This window comes from Poecilia reticulata, chromosome 22 (assembly GCF_904066995.2).
Source record: "Poecilia reticulata chromosome 22, P_reticulata-male-v2, whole genome shotgun sequence".
NCBI classification, from domain to species: Eukaryota; Metazoa; Chordata; class Actinopteri; order Cyprinodontiformes; family Poeciliidae; genus Poecilia; species Poecilia reticulata.
In genome coordinates this window covers 19,344,623-19,357,414 of record NC_088851.1, presented here as the reverse complement: position 1 = coordinate 19,357,414, position 12,792 = coordinate 19,344,623, and the positions used below count along the sequence as shown (strand labels likewise).

The following is a 12,792-nucleotide window of genomic DNA, read 5'->3' as shown; positions in this document are numbered from 1 at the left end:
TTTGTTGTTGAGAATTTTTGTTTTTCAGAAAGAATGGGGCTTAAATTTTACATGAATATAAAAGTGCAAGTAAGACTCGTAGTGCCTCAACATTTTATCACCTTGCAGACGTAACTGCATTTTATTTGAATTTTATAGAAAAATGTTTTCTAAAGAAAGAGAAATAAGCTAACAAAAGAGTGGCCTGAACATATATTTAACCCCATTTGAGTCAAGTAATTGTACATTTAAGGATGAGAATGTGAGATTTAAGTGTTGTGTAATGTGGAAATAATTTAAGTTTATGTGGTGTTTGGAGATTTAAATGTTTATAAGTTGAGTATGAGAAGGGCAGGAAATCATAAGATCTTACATCTTCTGCCTGCACCTTTATGAACAGATCATGTAAAATTGCATGTCAGTTGGGCATGATCATTTGTTTAAAAAATTTTTTTTCTTGTTTTTATCTTAATATTTTGGATAAAGGTACAGCTACAAATCTGGAGGGTATGCCTGTACCATCTTAGCTCATCTCCTGACTTAAACGTAAGTCCTGCAGAACCACAGAAACATCTCCAGTCTTCTGCTCTTGGAGGTACAGAAAATCAATGCCGAGGAAAATAAACGGCACTCCTGGATTGGGTGCTTTGTGAACTCCAGCCAGCAGTAAGTGTCATTGTGCTTTTGTATATTCCCAAGCTGCTTTTTAAAAAATATTTAAAAACAGCGAAAAACCAAGTTGTCCACAAATAACTTGGAGTTACATTCCACAAAAAGATGCGTAAATTGCTGAATCTTGGAAAATCCATGTACATGTCCATGGTACTTTTCTTCAAAATGGCTTCCTTTTGCACTTGTAAACAATAGAGCCCCTTTTGCATGGGTGAAAACAGATTGTTAGTTTTGTTGAAAACTAAGAATCTTGTTGCTCCCCCATGTGGTGTGCCACCCTGAGCAGAGAGCCACACTGTCTGCTGCAGCGCCACAAGGTGTTCAAAACTTGAGATCTAATCCAACTGGTTTAACTAGTGATAGCAAATAACATAAAATCTACTTAAAATACTCAAGTTTCAGGGGGCAACAATGACGAAATCTTGAAAACCAGGGAGTTGAACGTCTTGACTTCGAGGCAGTGTAGCCTGAGTAGATGAGATATTGCTGCAATGGTTTCTCCGTACACTGAAAGAAAAAAGCTGTTCAGTTTACTTAATTTTATTGTGTACATCGGTCCCACACAATGCAAATAAGTAGAACAGACATATTTTCCCTCTTTCCCTCAAATACTTAAAGCTTGTCAAATCAACATATTTTATTTACCTGAGATTACTTGAAAATATTAAGTTGAAACTACAAACATTTTATCTCTTACCATAATGTAAATATATTATGTATTATCAATAACTTTTTTTATGTCTTAGTAACACAATTATGATGAATAACACCAGCTTATGTTTCATTGCCAGTATTACTCAAAGAAATTGTGTTGTGTCAACACAATTCTATCATGTTATTGGAACACATGTTACAGCTTTAAATCCTACTTAATTTTTTCAAGTTATCTATATACCTTTCTAATGTAAAAAATTAAATAAAAAAGAAACAGATCTTTGACAAGAAAGACAAAGTGCAAGTGCTGCTGAACAATTGAACTTTATTTAAATGAACATTCCTAAATCACCATTTTGTATTTAACATTTTTTACATTTAAGACACAGAACATTTTTAAATTGAGTCTTACCTGAAATACAGTTTTTATTAACAAGCATGTTATTTAAGATATGAAATGATATCAAGTTTTGATATATTAATATTTAAGATATAAAATGGATATTAAAATATAAAAGTTAAGCTTTATAAAACACATTTAACATGATATAGAAAAGTATTTCAGATTTTAACAATGTTTTTGAACATGTAACATGACATTGAAGCTGCAGTATGTAAGTAAGCAAAATGTTTTTTTTACATGTTTGCCAAAATTATAACAAAGTCATGTCAGTTGAAGACAGCGCTGGATTTCTTCCAGTTTATGTCTCTTGCTTTACTGTAAATGACGAGGGAAATTTTATACAAGTGTTTTTAAAGAACTTAGTTTTTATAAGTTACACACGGCAGGTTTGAAGGTTAATCTGGAACATATTTGTACAAGAGATATACAAGATTATGTAGAAAAGTAAGTCAGATTTCAATAACACTATTTGACAGGGTGCCCATATGACTGACATGAGATTAATACTTTTTTGAACATCATACATGTTCAAAAAAGTTGAACATGTATGATGCTGATACTTTTCTAAATCATTAAATCTTTTATAGAGATATGTTAAAGGTAAACCTTTAAGATGCTGTATGTTCCCCTGAGAATTTATTTATTTTTTTGTAATTTGTTTAAACTATCACTATATTATTACATTGCAAACAATAAAACATCACAGATAATTAGTGAAAAAAACTGAGCCTTGTCTTATACAGACATAACGTACTGATAGTTCTAACCAATATGTAAAAAGAAAGTTATAAAGTTACATACTGCAGCATTAATTTCATATTAATACATGTTCAAACAGTTTGTAGAAATCTGGCTAACACTTTATTTGACAGGGTGAACAAGACTGACATGACAGTCATGAACATAAGAGTCTATGAATGTTATGAAGTGACATTTGGTAAATAATGACACTTTTAATGAAAAGTTGCTCCAAACGTTGCATTAAAAGTGCCAACTTTGCATTAAAGTGTCATTATTTACTAAATGACACTTCATAACAGTCAGACATTCATAAAGACTCCTTCCTGTTCATGACAGATGCTGTCAGGTTTATGATAGATTTCTATCAACTTTATTGAACGTACATGCTGCCAAATGTAACTTTTGTGACAATTCTTTTGTACATATTTGTTAAAATTATTATGTCAAGTCTGTATAACACAGCTTAATTTTTTTATATCATCAGTCTCATGTTTTACTGTTTACTATAAAATATCATAGTGAGTTTAAACAAATATGTGAAAAACCTATTGCTTATAAATATCACATACGGCAACTTAATAGTTGACCGTGTACATATTTCTGCAGTTAGTCATTAAAAAATAATAAAATTGTGCCCTGCAATGAGGAATACAACAACAGAAAACACAAAAAGTGAACATTAGAACATTATTAAATAAAAAATTTTAAGGAATAATGTCTTGTTGGATAGTTCACCTCCATCCAGTTCCATTGTTATCTTCTGTAACACCTCAAAAGTGTAGCGGAGGTCAGCAGGGTCGGCGAGGTTCAGTCCATATATCAGTCCTTCAAGTATTACAGCAGCTGTTGGCACACTATCCAAATTGGACACCACTCCGATGCGTTCATGGACGATCCTGATGTCTTCATGTGATGAAGTCTTTCAGATGAAAAACGCTGATGGTGGTGGTTCCAATAGCCTCTTCAATGGTAGCTTCATCCACACCCTATGTGAAGTGACGACAAGTTAATCTCTTTCTCTAGACCTAGATGCATCTATTTATATAGATAGATAGACCTTTCTCTATAAGAGCTATCTCTAAAAGGTTGGACAGATCAACGTAAATTTTGATGAATATAGATATCTCAAGTATATCTAAATGTAGAGATAGACATAGATGGATGTATCTATCCATGTGGAAAGATATATACATATCTAGAGAAATCTAAATCTAGATAGAAATAATTATGTATGTACAGATCTAAATCTTTCTCTATATTTAGAGAGATTTATCTATCTCTAGTTGTGTAAATACACATATAGATACATACCACATACTCCTGGATGAGCTTGGCTGGATCTTCTCCCATATACATGCAGACTTCCTTAATGACACACTGCCATGGAGCATCAACATCTTCACACTGAAAAAAATTAATGGAATTAGAATCTTTTTTCAAGCCTTATGCTTGAAGTTTAACAATTTATTTTACACAACTGTTTTAAAGTGAAGACATACAAATAAAATTAAAGTAGAGGTTGGAGTGAAAACAAGCAGGTGTAAAAGTTCATTTAACAAGGTGAGAACATTTAACACAAGAAAAATGTAATTTTCTACATTAAAAAGGTTTATCCAAAAAGATTGATAGTTGTGTTGTGGCTATGTCACTTACATCCTCCATTTGTGCAACAATTTGTCCAAGCTGTCCTCTTCTTTTGATCAGCTTCATCAGGTTGTCCAAATGGAGATCCAGCTGAGACAAGAACTTTGACTGAAGTGTTATGGTGGTAATTCTCTTAAACTCAGCGTTAATCTAAAAAAAAGAGCACAAAGTAATGAGCTTCAAATGTTCAACACTTGTAACAGTCACTGCTGCAGTCAAGTAAATGTGCCTAGACATCTTAGATTAGCATTACATCCAAAAAAAGAAAACCATGTATAATATTGTTTAAGAAAAACATACGTCACCATCTACACTTCTTAGTAGATATTTACAGAGGGCACTTTACACAAGACTTGAGCACCTGGAAGACATTTGGATTCAAATAAGATTCTGAATTTATACTCAAAACTGAGCTCAATACCAGCGCGCTGGAGCTTTGAGCCTCGCCGTCCACACAGCGCCGCTGCCGCGGTGGTAGAACCATTACATTAGCAAAACGAAGCATGGAGATGGAGGGGATTATTAACGTACTATGCACCACAGATACGGAAAAATAACCAGAAAACAATCGAAGTACTCAAAATCCCTCTTATTCTTATTTGTGTCGCTCTGTCAGTGACGCTAAATGCAGACCCGTTACCATAACAACAGACATCGGTTCCGTTAGTTTACCATGATTCGACAAGACATGCAAACATTTTCCATACTAAGAACAAAACACTGAGTCCATACTAAGAACAGAACACTGAATCCATTACTCCAACAGCTACAGCCAGTCTAAATAACTGACTCAGTAGCAATGAGGAAAAAAAGCAACACGACACTTTGAAAGCTAGTGGCTTTTCACTAGCTAGTGGCTTTTCACTAGCTTGTCGAGCTATCTAAACTGCCTCGTTACTCTCTCCCAAGCACACAACTTACAAATTTCATCAGTAACAACTGTTTTTTGTGGACTACATTGATAAACTATGGTGTACTGATCTGTACTAGAGCTAAGCCCCGGTGCTAATAACGGCAGCTAGCAAAGTGAAAACCAAAGAACATGCAGAAGGTTTACAAATGACTTCTCATACAGAATGATAATTTTTGTGGAAAATACCCAACTATAAAAAATAATATTTAGATCACTTACCTAATCGGTCCACCTCCAAAAATGTGTCTTGTGTTCTTGTGGCTGAATAGTCAGAAGAAACTGCGCGGCAATCGCGATATCTTTAAAATTATCTGGTTTGTCTTCTTATTGGTTAAGATTCAAAAGCCCGCTCTTATTATTGTCCAATCATATTTAATTATTGTCTTCGTTATATTGCATCATTTCCGGTAATGATAAAACATGATTACAATGGTTTTAGTAATCTAATTTAATCACGTTAAATCAACATAAGAAAAATTTGTAGTTTCATTATTGTTGGTAATTAAGTAAATGGTCCTTTATTCAATTGTGTAAATACAAGAAAGATGACTGAATTGTGTAGTATTAACTTAATTTGTTTGTGCAAATTCAAAAACCCCCCAATTCTAATTTTTTCAGTGTAAAAACAGTAGTGCAGCCTCAGTTTCTTCATGGGAGGAGCGGTTGTTACTTCCCCTCTTCCAGTCCCCTTCCTCCGAAACCCCCCCCCCCTCTGCACTATGTCTACTTTTTTTTTTTTTTAACATCCCTGCTTACGTTTGCCTGGCATAGCTTAATTTCCGCATTCCCAAATCCTCCCAGATTGGGATCACGTTTAAAGTCGGGCTGATGCAACGATTTCCACTTTTTAAAATCTACTCCCGACCCTCGGCCGACCAGAAGAGAGGACATTTGTTGCACCTGGGATCAAAGTCAGGTCGGTAAAAGAAAACTTCCTTTAGATAAAAAAAGAAAAGAAAGAGGAGAGCTGGATGTTTCCCTGCATGCGCACGCTGAGCCGCTGCTGGTTGGCGCGCCGCGGATTGGTTGCACCGACAGCCAAGCAGCTCTGATGTTCTTGGTTATTCAGCGGCTTTTATGCTTTCCCCCGAATTACGGCGTTCAAAGTAGACCCGACTCCTTGCAGATCTTCGTCTCTCTTTTTCTTTTTCGCTTTGCATGCTGTTTTTTTTTTTTTTTTTTTTTTTTTTTTACTTGAATCCCAGCGTGCAGCAATCCAGAACAGAATGTTCTCATTAATGCCACGCAGTGATGCTTAGAATACATTTGATCTGTTGCCATCCTGCACTAAACACGCTGCAGCAGGTAATTTGTAGGTGTTTGATAGAAAGACAAAGTTACATAAGATGGAAACGCCAGAGCTGAAAAAAAAGGGACTTCCGCTTTCAAGTTGACCAATTCAGCAGCGGGGTATGCATGCAATGTGATCTTCCAGGAGGTGACTACACATGTTTAAGGCAAAGCATGAAATAAGATGGGGCTTCCCCAGGAAAAGGGACAGCTTAAATAGCAACCTGAAATGTGAATAACTGCCTTTGATTTTTAAGGAATAGTCTTAATGAAGGATGCTAAAACAACGCTGCCCGCATCCAACACAGTAAACCTTTTGAAAAGATCTGTATGTGGCTTCACCTCAAACCACTGGTAACTTTTATTAAAAGGTTTCTACATTTGACCTTTTGCATACTTTGGGAGGGGTGTGTAGTTTTAAGCCAAATGTCCAGCACAGTTCTACTTTCTCTTTTGGTCTGTTCTTAGGGGAAGTGCTGAACTGAAAGTTTTATATTTCCATCTATGATGCACAAGTGACACACAAGTTTATGTGTCTTCACAGACCTTCAGATAAATTGTGCTTTGCAGAAACAAATGATGCATCTTTAACTTTTTCACATTACAGCCACAAAGTTCTGTGCGTTTCATTGGGACAGACCAGGAAAAGTTTGGATAAAACTTTTCCTGGTATTCAAATTTGTAAAATTCTATGAATTCAGACCCCTTTAATTTGATATCACATAAATTCCAGTGTAAACAATGTAGCATTGACCTGTTAAAAAAAAAAAAATTAATTCAGTAATTTAGTTATATTTTTTTTATCTACATGTAAAACACTAACACGAACTGAACATTACCTTGATTCTGGAAGGAAACCTGTTCCAGCAGGACCAGAAGGACTCAGTACAAATACAGATCGCATTTTTCAGATTTTTATTTGTAAAACTATTTGAAAATCATGCATTGTTTTCTTTCCGCCTGACAGTTATGCATTTGGAGGGCCGATGTTCTGCGACTTTTTAATGTGTTTGCTGCTTCGACACATCTGAGTCAATTAATTTCAAGATTAGCAGGACTGCTGAAGACCTGACTGCATGCTTAGGTTTCTGAGCTGGCCAGTTAAGACAGAAGAGACCGTCTTCACTCCTAAGCTTTTGAATTAAACGGAAGACAGTGGGTGGATGGTGACCTTCTTCATCTCTGTCCTTCTGTCTGTCTGCAGACAGTCAGGTGTGTCACTGGTTCCCTGATGTTGCCAGTTTATCCTGCATTGTGGGATTAGATCTCTGTGTAAACTGACTTCAACCGTTTTTTTTATTTTGACGTTGACATGTATCTTGGAAATCCGCTGAGGTTGTGCTAATTTCCTGTGTGTTTTGCCTGGTTTTGCTCACACTGCTCAAGCAGCTCGGCTTCATGTTCTTGAACATTTAAACACCTATTTAACTTTTCACTGCCGCATTATTATTATTTTGCCACCACTAACAAGAAAACCTGTTTTCAGTGCACAACTCAAACACCAATGAGATTGCCACCTTCTTCTTTTTTAACACAGCAAATCATTTTAGTCCGTTTTAACCACATTATGCTCGTCTCAGGCGGCCACATTCCTCTCTGCTTACATTAAGTCTCATAAAGAGGAAACCACAGTTAACTGGTATTTCTTGGCTTCTCTTCAACTCTCGTTGGAATAAGGAGGAATTTGTTTGAGTCTGGTTTTGCACCAGTTGTTCATTCTTCTTTTCATCTCTCGGGATTAAATAAGGCAACTTTTTGCTGAGATCTTGTGAATGGTTTGTACATTAATCCCCCCCCCACCCTCCAGCCCCAAAATCAGGGAAATAATAATAACTGAGCAGCAGCCTCAGCATCCTGCTTCTCTAACAGACTAGTTATTCATCACTGAGAGGTGAGTCAGGCAGCCTAGAATGCAACTTTCTTAAAGCTGTTAGACAGACTGTTCAAATTAGATGCATTTTAGCTTCATTTTCAAGAATTTGACATTTTATACTTGGACACCGTGTGTTGTTTGAAAAGGACAAAAATCCGATTTGGCGTTAATGAACCCTGTTGTAAATTTGAATCTGGTGTACTTGATATCTGTTGCCTAAACAATTCATATTGTTTGCTATATACCAAAAATTAGCAGTGGAAATGCATCTTCAAAGGCACAACATGAGGAAAATAATTCATACCTCCACTGCTGGCTTTTCACTGCATGTCTTCTGACTACATGACGCCACATTTGAACTCCCTCCTGAAAAAAATAAAATAAAATCAATGCCGGTTTTTATAATGAGAAAATCAAGAGGGTTCATTTAAGGTTTTGGAAGTATTAAAACCAAAACCACGATCTGTGACGTTATAAAGCTGAGTAAGTATCCATGACGTTGTTTCTTCTACATTTATGAGGCATCTCTGGTGTATACCAGATTTTCAGGCAAGCATAACAAGATCTGAAATCATTTTGTAGGATAATGAATGATATTTTTATAACAGTGTGGTTATAAAATATCTGCATGGGGGTTGTTTACTGGAAATATAAAATGCATCATAAAACTGTTGAGCAGCTTGAATGTTCTGTTCACCAACAGTAAACATGAGTTCTTTGTGGAAGAATAAAATCTTATGAAGAAAGATTCAATGGAATCTTTAATGATGCTTAAAGGTATTAAACATGATACAGTTCTTATCCAAATGTATTACTGATTAAAGTAGGATTTAATGCCTTGTTAGTGTCTGCTTTTATTGTTAAAAAGTATCTTGGTTTTCTGCTCTCATGCAGCTGTAAAAATAACAGCATTTTATTTTATTTTATTTTTTAATTTTTGCTTGCATCTGATCGTTTCTCCCATCTTCCTCCTTTGCCTCCCGTAGCTGTGGTCAAGGCCGAGCCTGACGCAATGCCGGGACAAATCCCAGATCCCTCTGTGACAGCGGGCTCCCTGCCCAGCCTGGGCCCGCTGGCTGGGATCTCCGCCACCACGCTGACGGACAAGCTGAGGTTTGGCGATCTCCACGACATCGGAACAATGTTGTCACCCTTGCTTTTCCTGGACACTCTGGGAAAGAGGCCTGTAGTCATCAAAACGGAGGTGCAGGACAATCTGAGGGACTTTTGCCTTTTCAGATTTTCTGATGTGTTTGTACTAATTTCAGCCACTGAAAGTACCACGAAATAAAAAGACGCATCATAAAAAATTTCTCGCAGTTACTTCAAAAAATTAAATATGGCACTTGTCCACATTTTTACAATAGAAACCACAAATCCTGAAGTGTTTAGTCAGGATTTTACATAACAGAGTGACAAAAAGAGTAACTCAAGTTGCACACCAGCTAAACTTGAAGGCTAATTTGACTCAATAAAATTCCAGAGCAAAACAGCACAAATGAACTTAAAGTGGAGCTTAGCTGATATTTTCTGTAGAATGTGCTGTTAAAGTATTCAGCACTCTCTATTTTTTGGTCAGTTTACAACCACAGACCTCAGTGAAAAAAGGCCCTTTTTTGTGTTAGTACTTTGTAGATCCACCTTTTGCTGCAATTACAGGTGCAAGTCTTTTGGGATGTGCCTCAACAAGCTTTACTCATGTAGAGAAGGAAGTTTTCCTCCTTTTTTTCCTTACAAAACAGCTCAAGCTCAGTCAGACTGAAGGGAAAGCATCTGTAAATATACATGTTCAAGCCTTGCCAACATGGACTTTGACTGGGACATTCTGAAGTGTGAATGTGGTGTGCTCTAAATCAGTCTGTATGTTTATGATTGCATTTTTGGAGTTCTTCTGTTTTAAGGTAAAATCTCAAGTATTTTGCACTACTTTGTGTTGGTCAGTCATGTAAATTTCTACAAAAATGATGGTAGGATGGATGGATGCCTTTCTGCAGCGGTCATTTGGCGAGTGGTGGTGGGTTACATGTTGGGCAGATCACCAGTCCATCCAGGGCAGGCTCTGTTTATGCAACCTACTGTATATTCTTACATTATATCTTACTCTATAGTGGCATCTGGTGGATATATCAGAACATGGCCAATCAAATAAATGGTTTGCAAAAAACGTTTTGTGTTAATTGAACAGCACAGAAAATAGCACAATATTGAAACGATGCAACCTTTTTATTATCCAGATGTTAATTTCAAATCTTATTGGTTTAAGCTAAAAATTGTAAATCCAAAATTATTGAGTGTGCAAAGAATTAGACCCTTTGCACAACTTTATATTATAAGACGTATTTCTTTTTAATGTTGGTTTGCAACCTTGGACATTGCCTTTCTATGCAATTTCGCTTGATTTTCATCTTCCGTCAGTACGCCATTTGAAATTTCTCCCCTATTTCTTCGGTTGAATTTCAACTGCGCCAATCGGCAAACAGAAGTAGGAGTTGTGAATGACATTAACTTTCTGCAATATTGTAGAATTGCTTGTTTGATAAATCAATTGAATTACAGCCTTGTGTTCTTTTCCTATGTTGTTCCACAGAAAGATGAAGAGGAAGAGAGGAGGAAACGAAGGCGAGAGAAAAACAAAGTGGCTGCAGCTCGATGTCGAAACAAAAAGAAGGAGAGAACAGACTATCTACAAAAGGTGAGACTTGTTTACGGCACGGTTTTAACCATTTCATTTTTGCTCAATGTAAAGTAACTTTCTTCTCTTTGGCTTTCCAGGAGTCAGAACGATTAGAGATGCTAAACTCTGACCTTAAAGCCCAGATTGAGGAGCTCAAACTGGAGCGCCAGCAGCTCATCCTCATGCTCAACCGGCACCGCCCCACATGCATCGTCAGGACGGACAGTGTCAAAACCCCAGAGAGCGAGGCGAACCCCCTGCTGCAGCAGCTGGAGGCCAAGTGAACAAACAGGGACTTTCCTGTCGTTTACATTCGAGGAGAAGCAGCCAACTAACAGCACTTCTGTTCAGGCGCTGCCTCTGACACGCAGAGCGATGCTCCGCAAAGAGCAGATCCAGTGGGACGGATTCAGCAGATCAGTCTCTTCATTTCACTTTTCATTTAAAAAAAAAAATCACTTCTGCATCAGCCAGGTCTTTGTGACATATAACAAAGAAAATGGAATGCATCTCTTGAGGAAAGTTACCTATTATGCAATTAGTTGGCTGTTTGTGGCTTTAAAATGTGGCTTTACATTTTATAACATTTAAAATGAAGAAAATGGAAAAAAAATCCATTATGCAAAAAAAATTTGCTTCATTTCAACTCAGTATTTTAATAATTGGCTCTGATGTCTAACTTTATATATGGCAAGAGTCTGCACAAATGTTTTTTCAACACAATTTTAGTACGGAACAACTGAAATCAACAGTTTTGATGTTTATGTGAGAAATCTTACATGGATTATCTTTGATCTCTTAAACTAGATTGAGGAAAATCTACAGAATTAAAAGAAACGTTTGATAGATACAAGATAACTACTGTGATGCATAACTACATGTATGCAACCATTACATATTGATTAAATTGCAAGTATATGATAACAAAATAGTATTGACTAGTTATAAATCTGAATACAAAATAGCAAAATTTTTCTGGTCCTTATGCTTCTTTTCTATTAGTAGAACAACCAAACCTCTTTTTTATTGATTTGGCGCAGGCGTCATGTATGCACATATATAAATATATATATATATATATATAAATGTATATATATATACACACACACACACTCAGACAGTGTTTACATTGTACTTTATTTACTGTTTTCATATTATTACAGCCAGTTATGTTTGTTTTTATATAGATAAATATTTACTTTTGTATATGTTGTTATATAAGCATATAAGCTATCTGAAAATACAATTTTATATTTCCTGAAGAAATTAAATGTTTCGTTCTTTTTTCTTCCTCTGTTTTTTCTGGGGTTTTTTACCTCACCAAACTTCAAGTTGAATACTGCCATCCTGTGGCAATCAGTGATGTCAGTAGCGCGTTACTGACGTCGGACCACAACTTTCAGAAACAAGTAATCTAACGGGTTACTACTTCAAATCCAGTAATCAGATTAAAGTTACTGTGCGTTACTATGTTCTTTTGTAATGTAATTTTATTTCCTCTATGCGTCGAGTGACAGCAGATAGTTGATGTTACCATCATACAACAACTTGCAATTAAGTATTGGCAAAGCTCAATGTAATTTTCACAAGTGGTGAAACATTGTCAACAGCTGCTGAAAGTAGCTAAAAAAGTTACTTTTAATGTAACTTAGCTACTTTCCAAATCAAGCAGTCAGTAATTAATTTATTAGTAATCTGATTAAAGTTATTTTTTCAAGGTAGCTATGCCATAACTGGTGACAATACTTTCCAATCTGCATTAACCCATATGATGTATGTAATATATTTTAGTTGAAGGACTATTATTAGATTGTTCTAAAGCTCATAGTCGGCAGTCACCTTTTTGTGGACTAAACCCAATAACAAGGCGCTCATTGTTTACAGCAGTGGGGATTAAACAGAACAAGCAGATTAACTGAGTCAAAAAGAACAAAAAGCTACTTCTGGTT

The 12,792-nt window shown here is 36.0% G+C and overlaps 2 protein-coding genes across 9 annotated transcripts; one reads left to right on the top strand and one right to left on the bottom strand.

Annotated features, from left to right (window-relative positions):
- Positions 1-1,610: 1,610 nt before the first annotated feature.
- LOC145547527 (uncharacterized) lies at positions 1,611-5,627 on the bottom strand. Of its 8 annotated transcripts, none has more exons than XR_014085884.1 (5): positions 4,515-5,627; positions 4,103-4,243; positions 3,761-3,853; positions 3,185-3,435; positions 1,611-3,085 (listed from the first exon to the last, which is right to left on the bottom strand). XR_014085884.1 is itself a non-coding variant. In XM_081603385.1 (4 exons), the coding sequence occupies exons 1-4, from the start codon at positions 4,596-4,598 to the stop codon at positions 3,355-3,357; spliced, it is 399 nt and encodes a 132-aa protein (XP_081459511.1). In that variant the 5' UTR covers positions 4,599-5,627; the 3' UTR covers positions 1,611-3,354. The 8 variants fall into 8 exon arrangements, 1 of the variants encoding a protein (XP_081459511.1); XR_014085889.1 differs by adding an exon at positions 4,394-4,454 and having other exon boundaries at positions 1,611-3,435; positions 5,226-5,627; XR_014085890.1 differs by adding an exon at positions 4,399-4,454 and having other exon boundaries at positions 1,611-3,435; positions 5,226-5,627.
- A 108-nt stretch (positions 5,628-5,735) lies between these two features.
- jdp2a (Jun dimerization protein 2a) lies at positions 5,736-12,313 on the top strand. The gene is made up of 4 exons (XM_081603384.1): positions 5,736-5,922; positions 9,156-9,373; positions 10,757-10,861; positions 10,942-12,313. The coding sequence occupies exons 1-4, from the start codon at positions 5,835-5,837 to the stop codon at positions 11,125-11,127; spliced, it is 597 nt and encodes a 198-aa protein (XP_081459510.1). The 5' UTR covers positions 5,736-5,834; the 3' UTR covers positions 11,128-12,313.
- Positions 12,314-12,792: the final 479 nt, after the last annotated feature.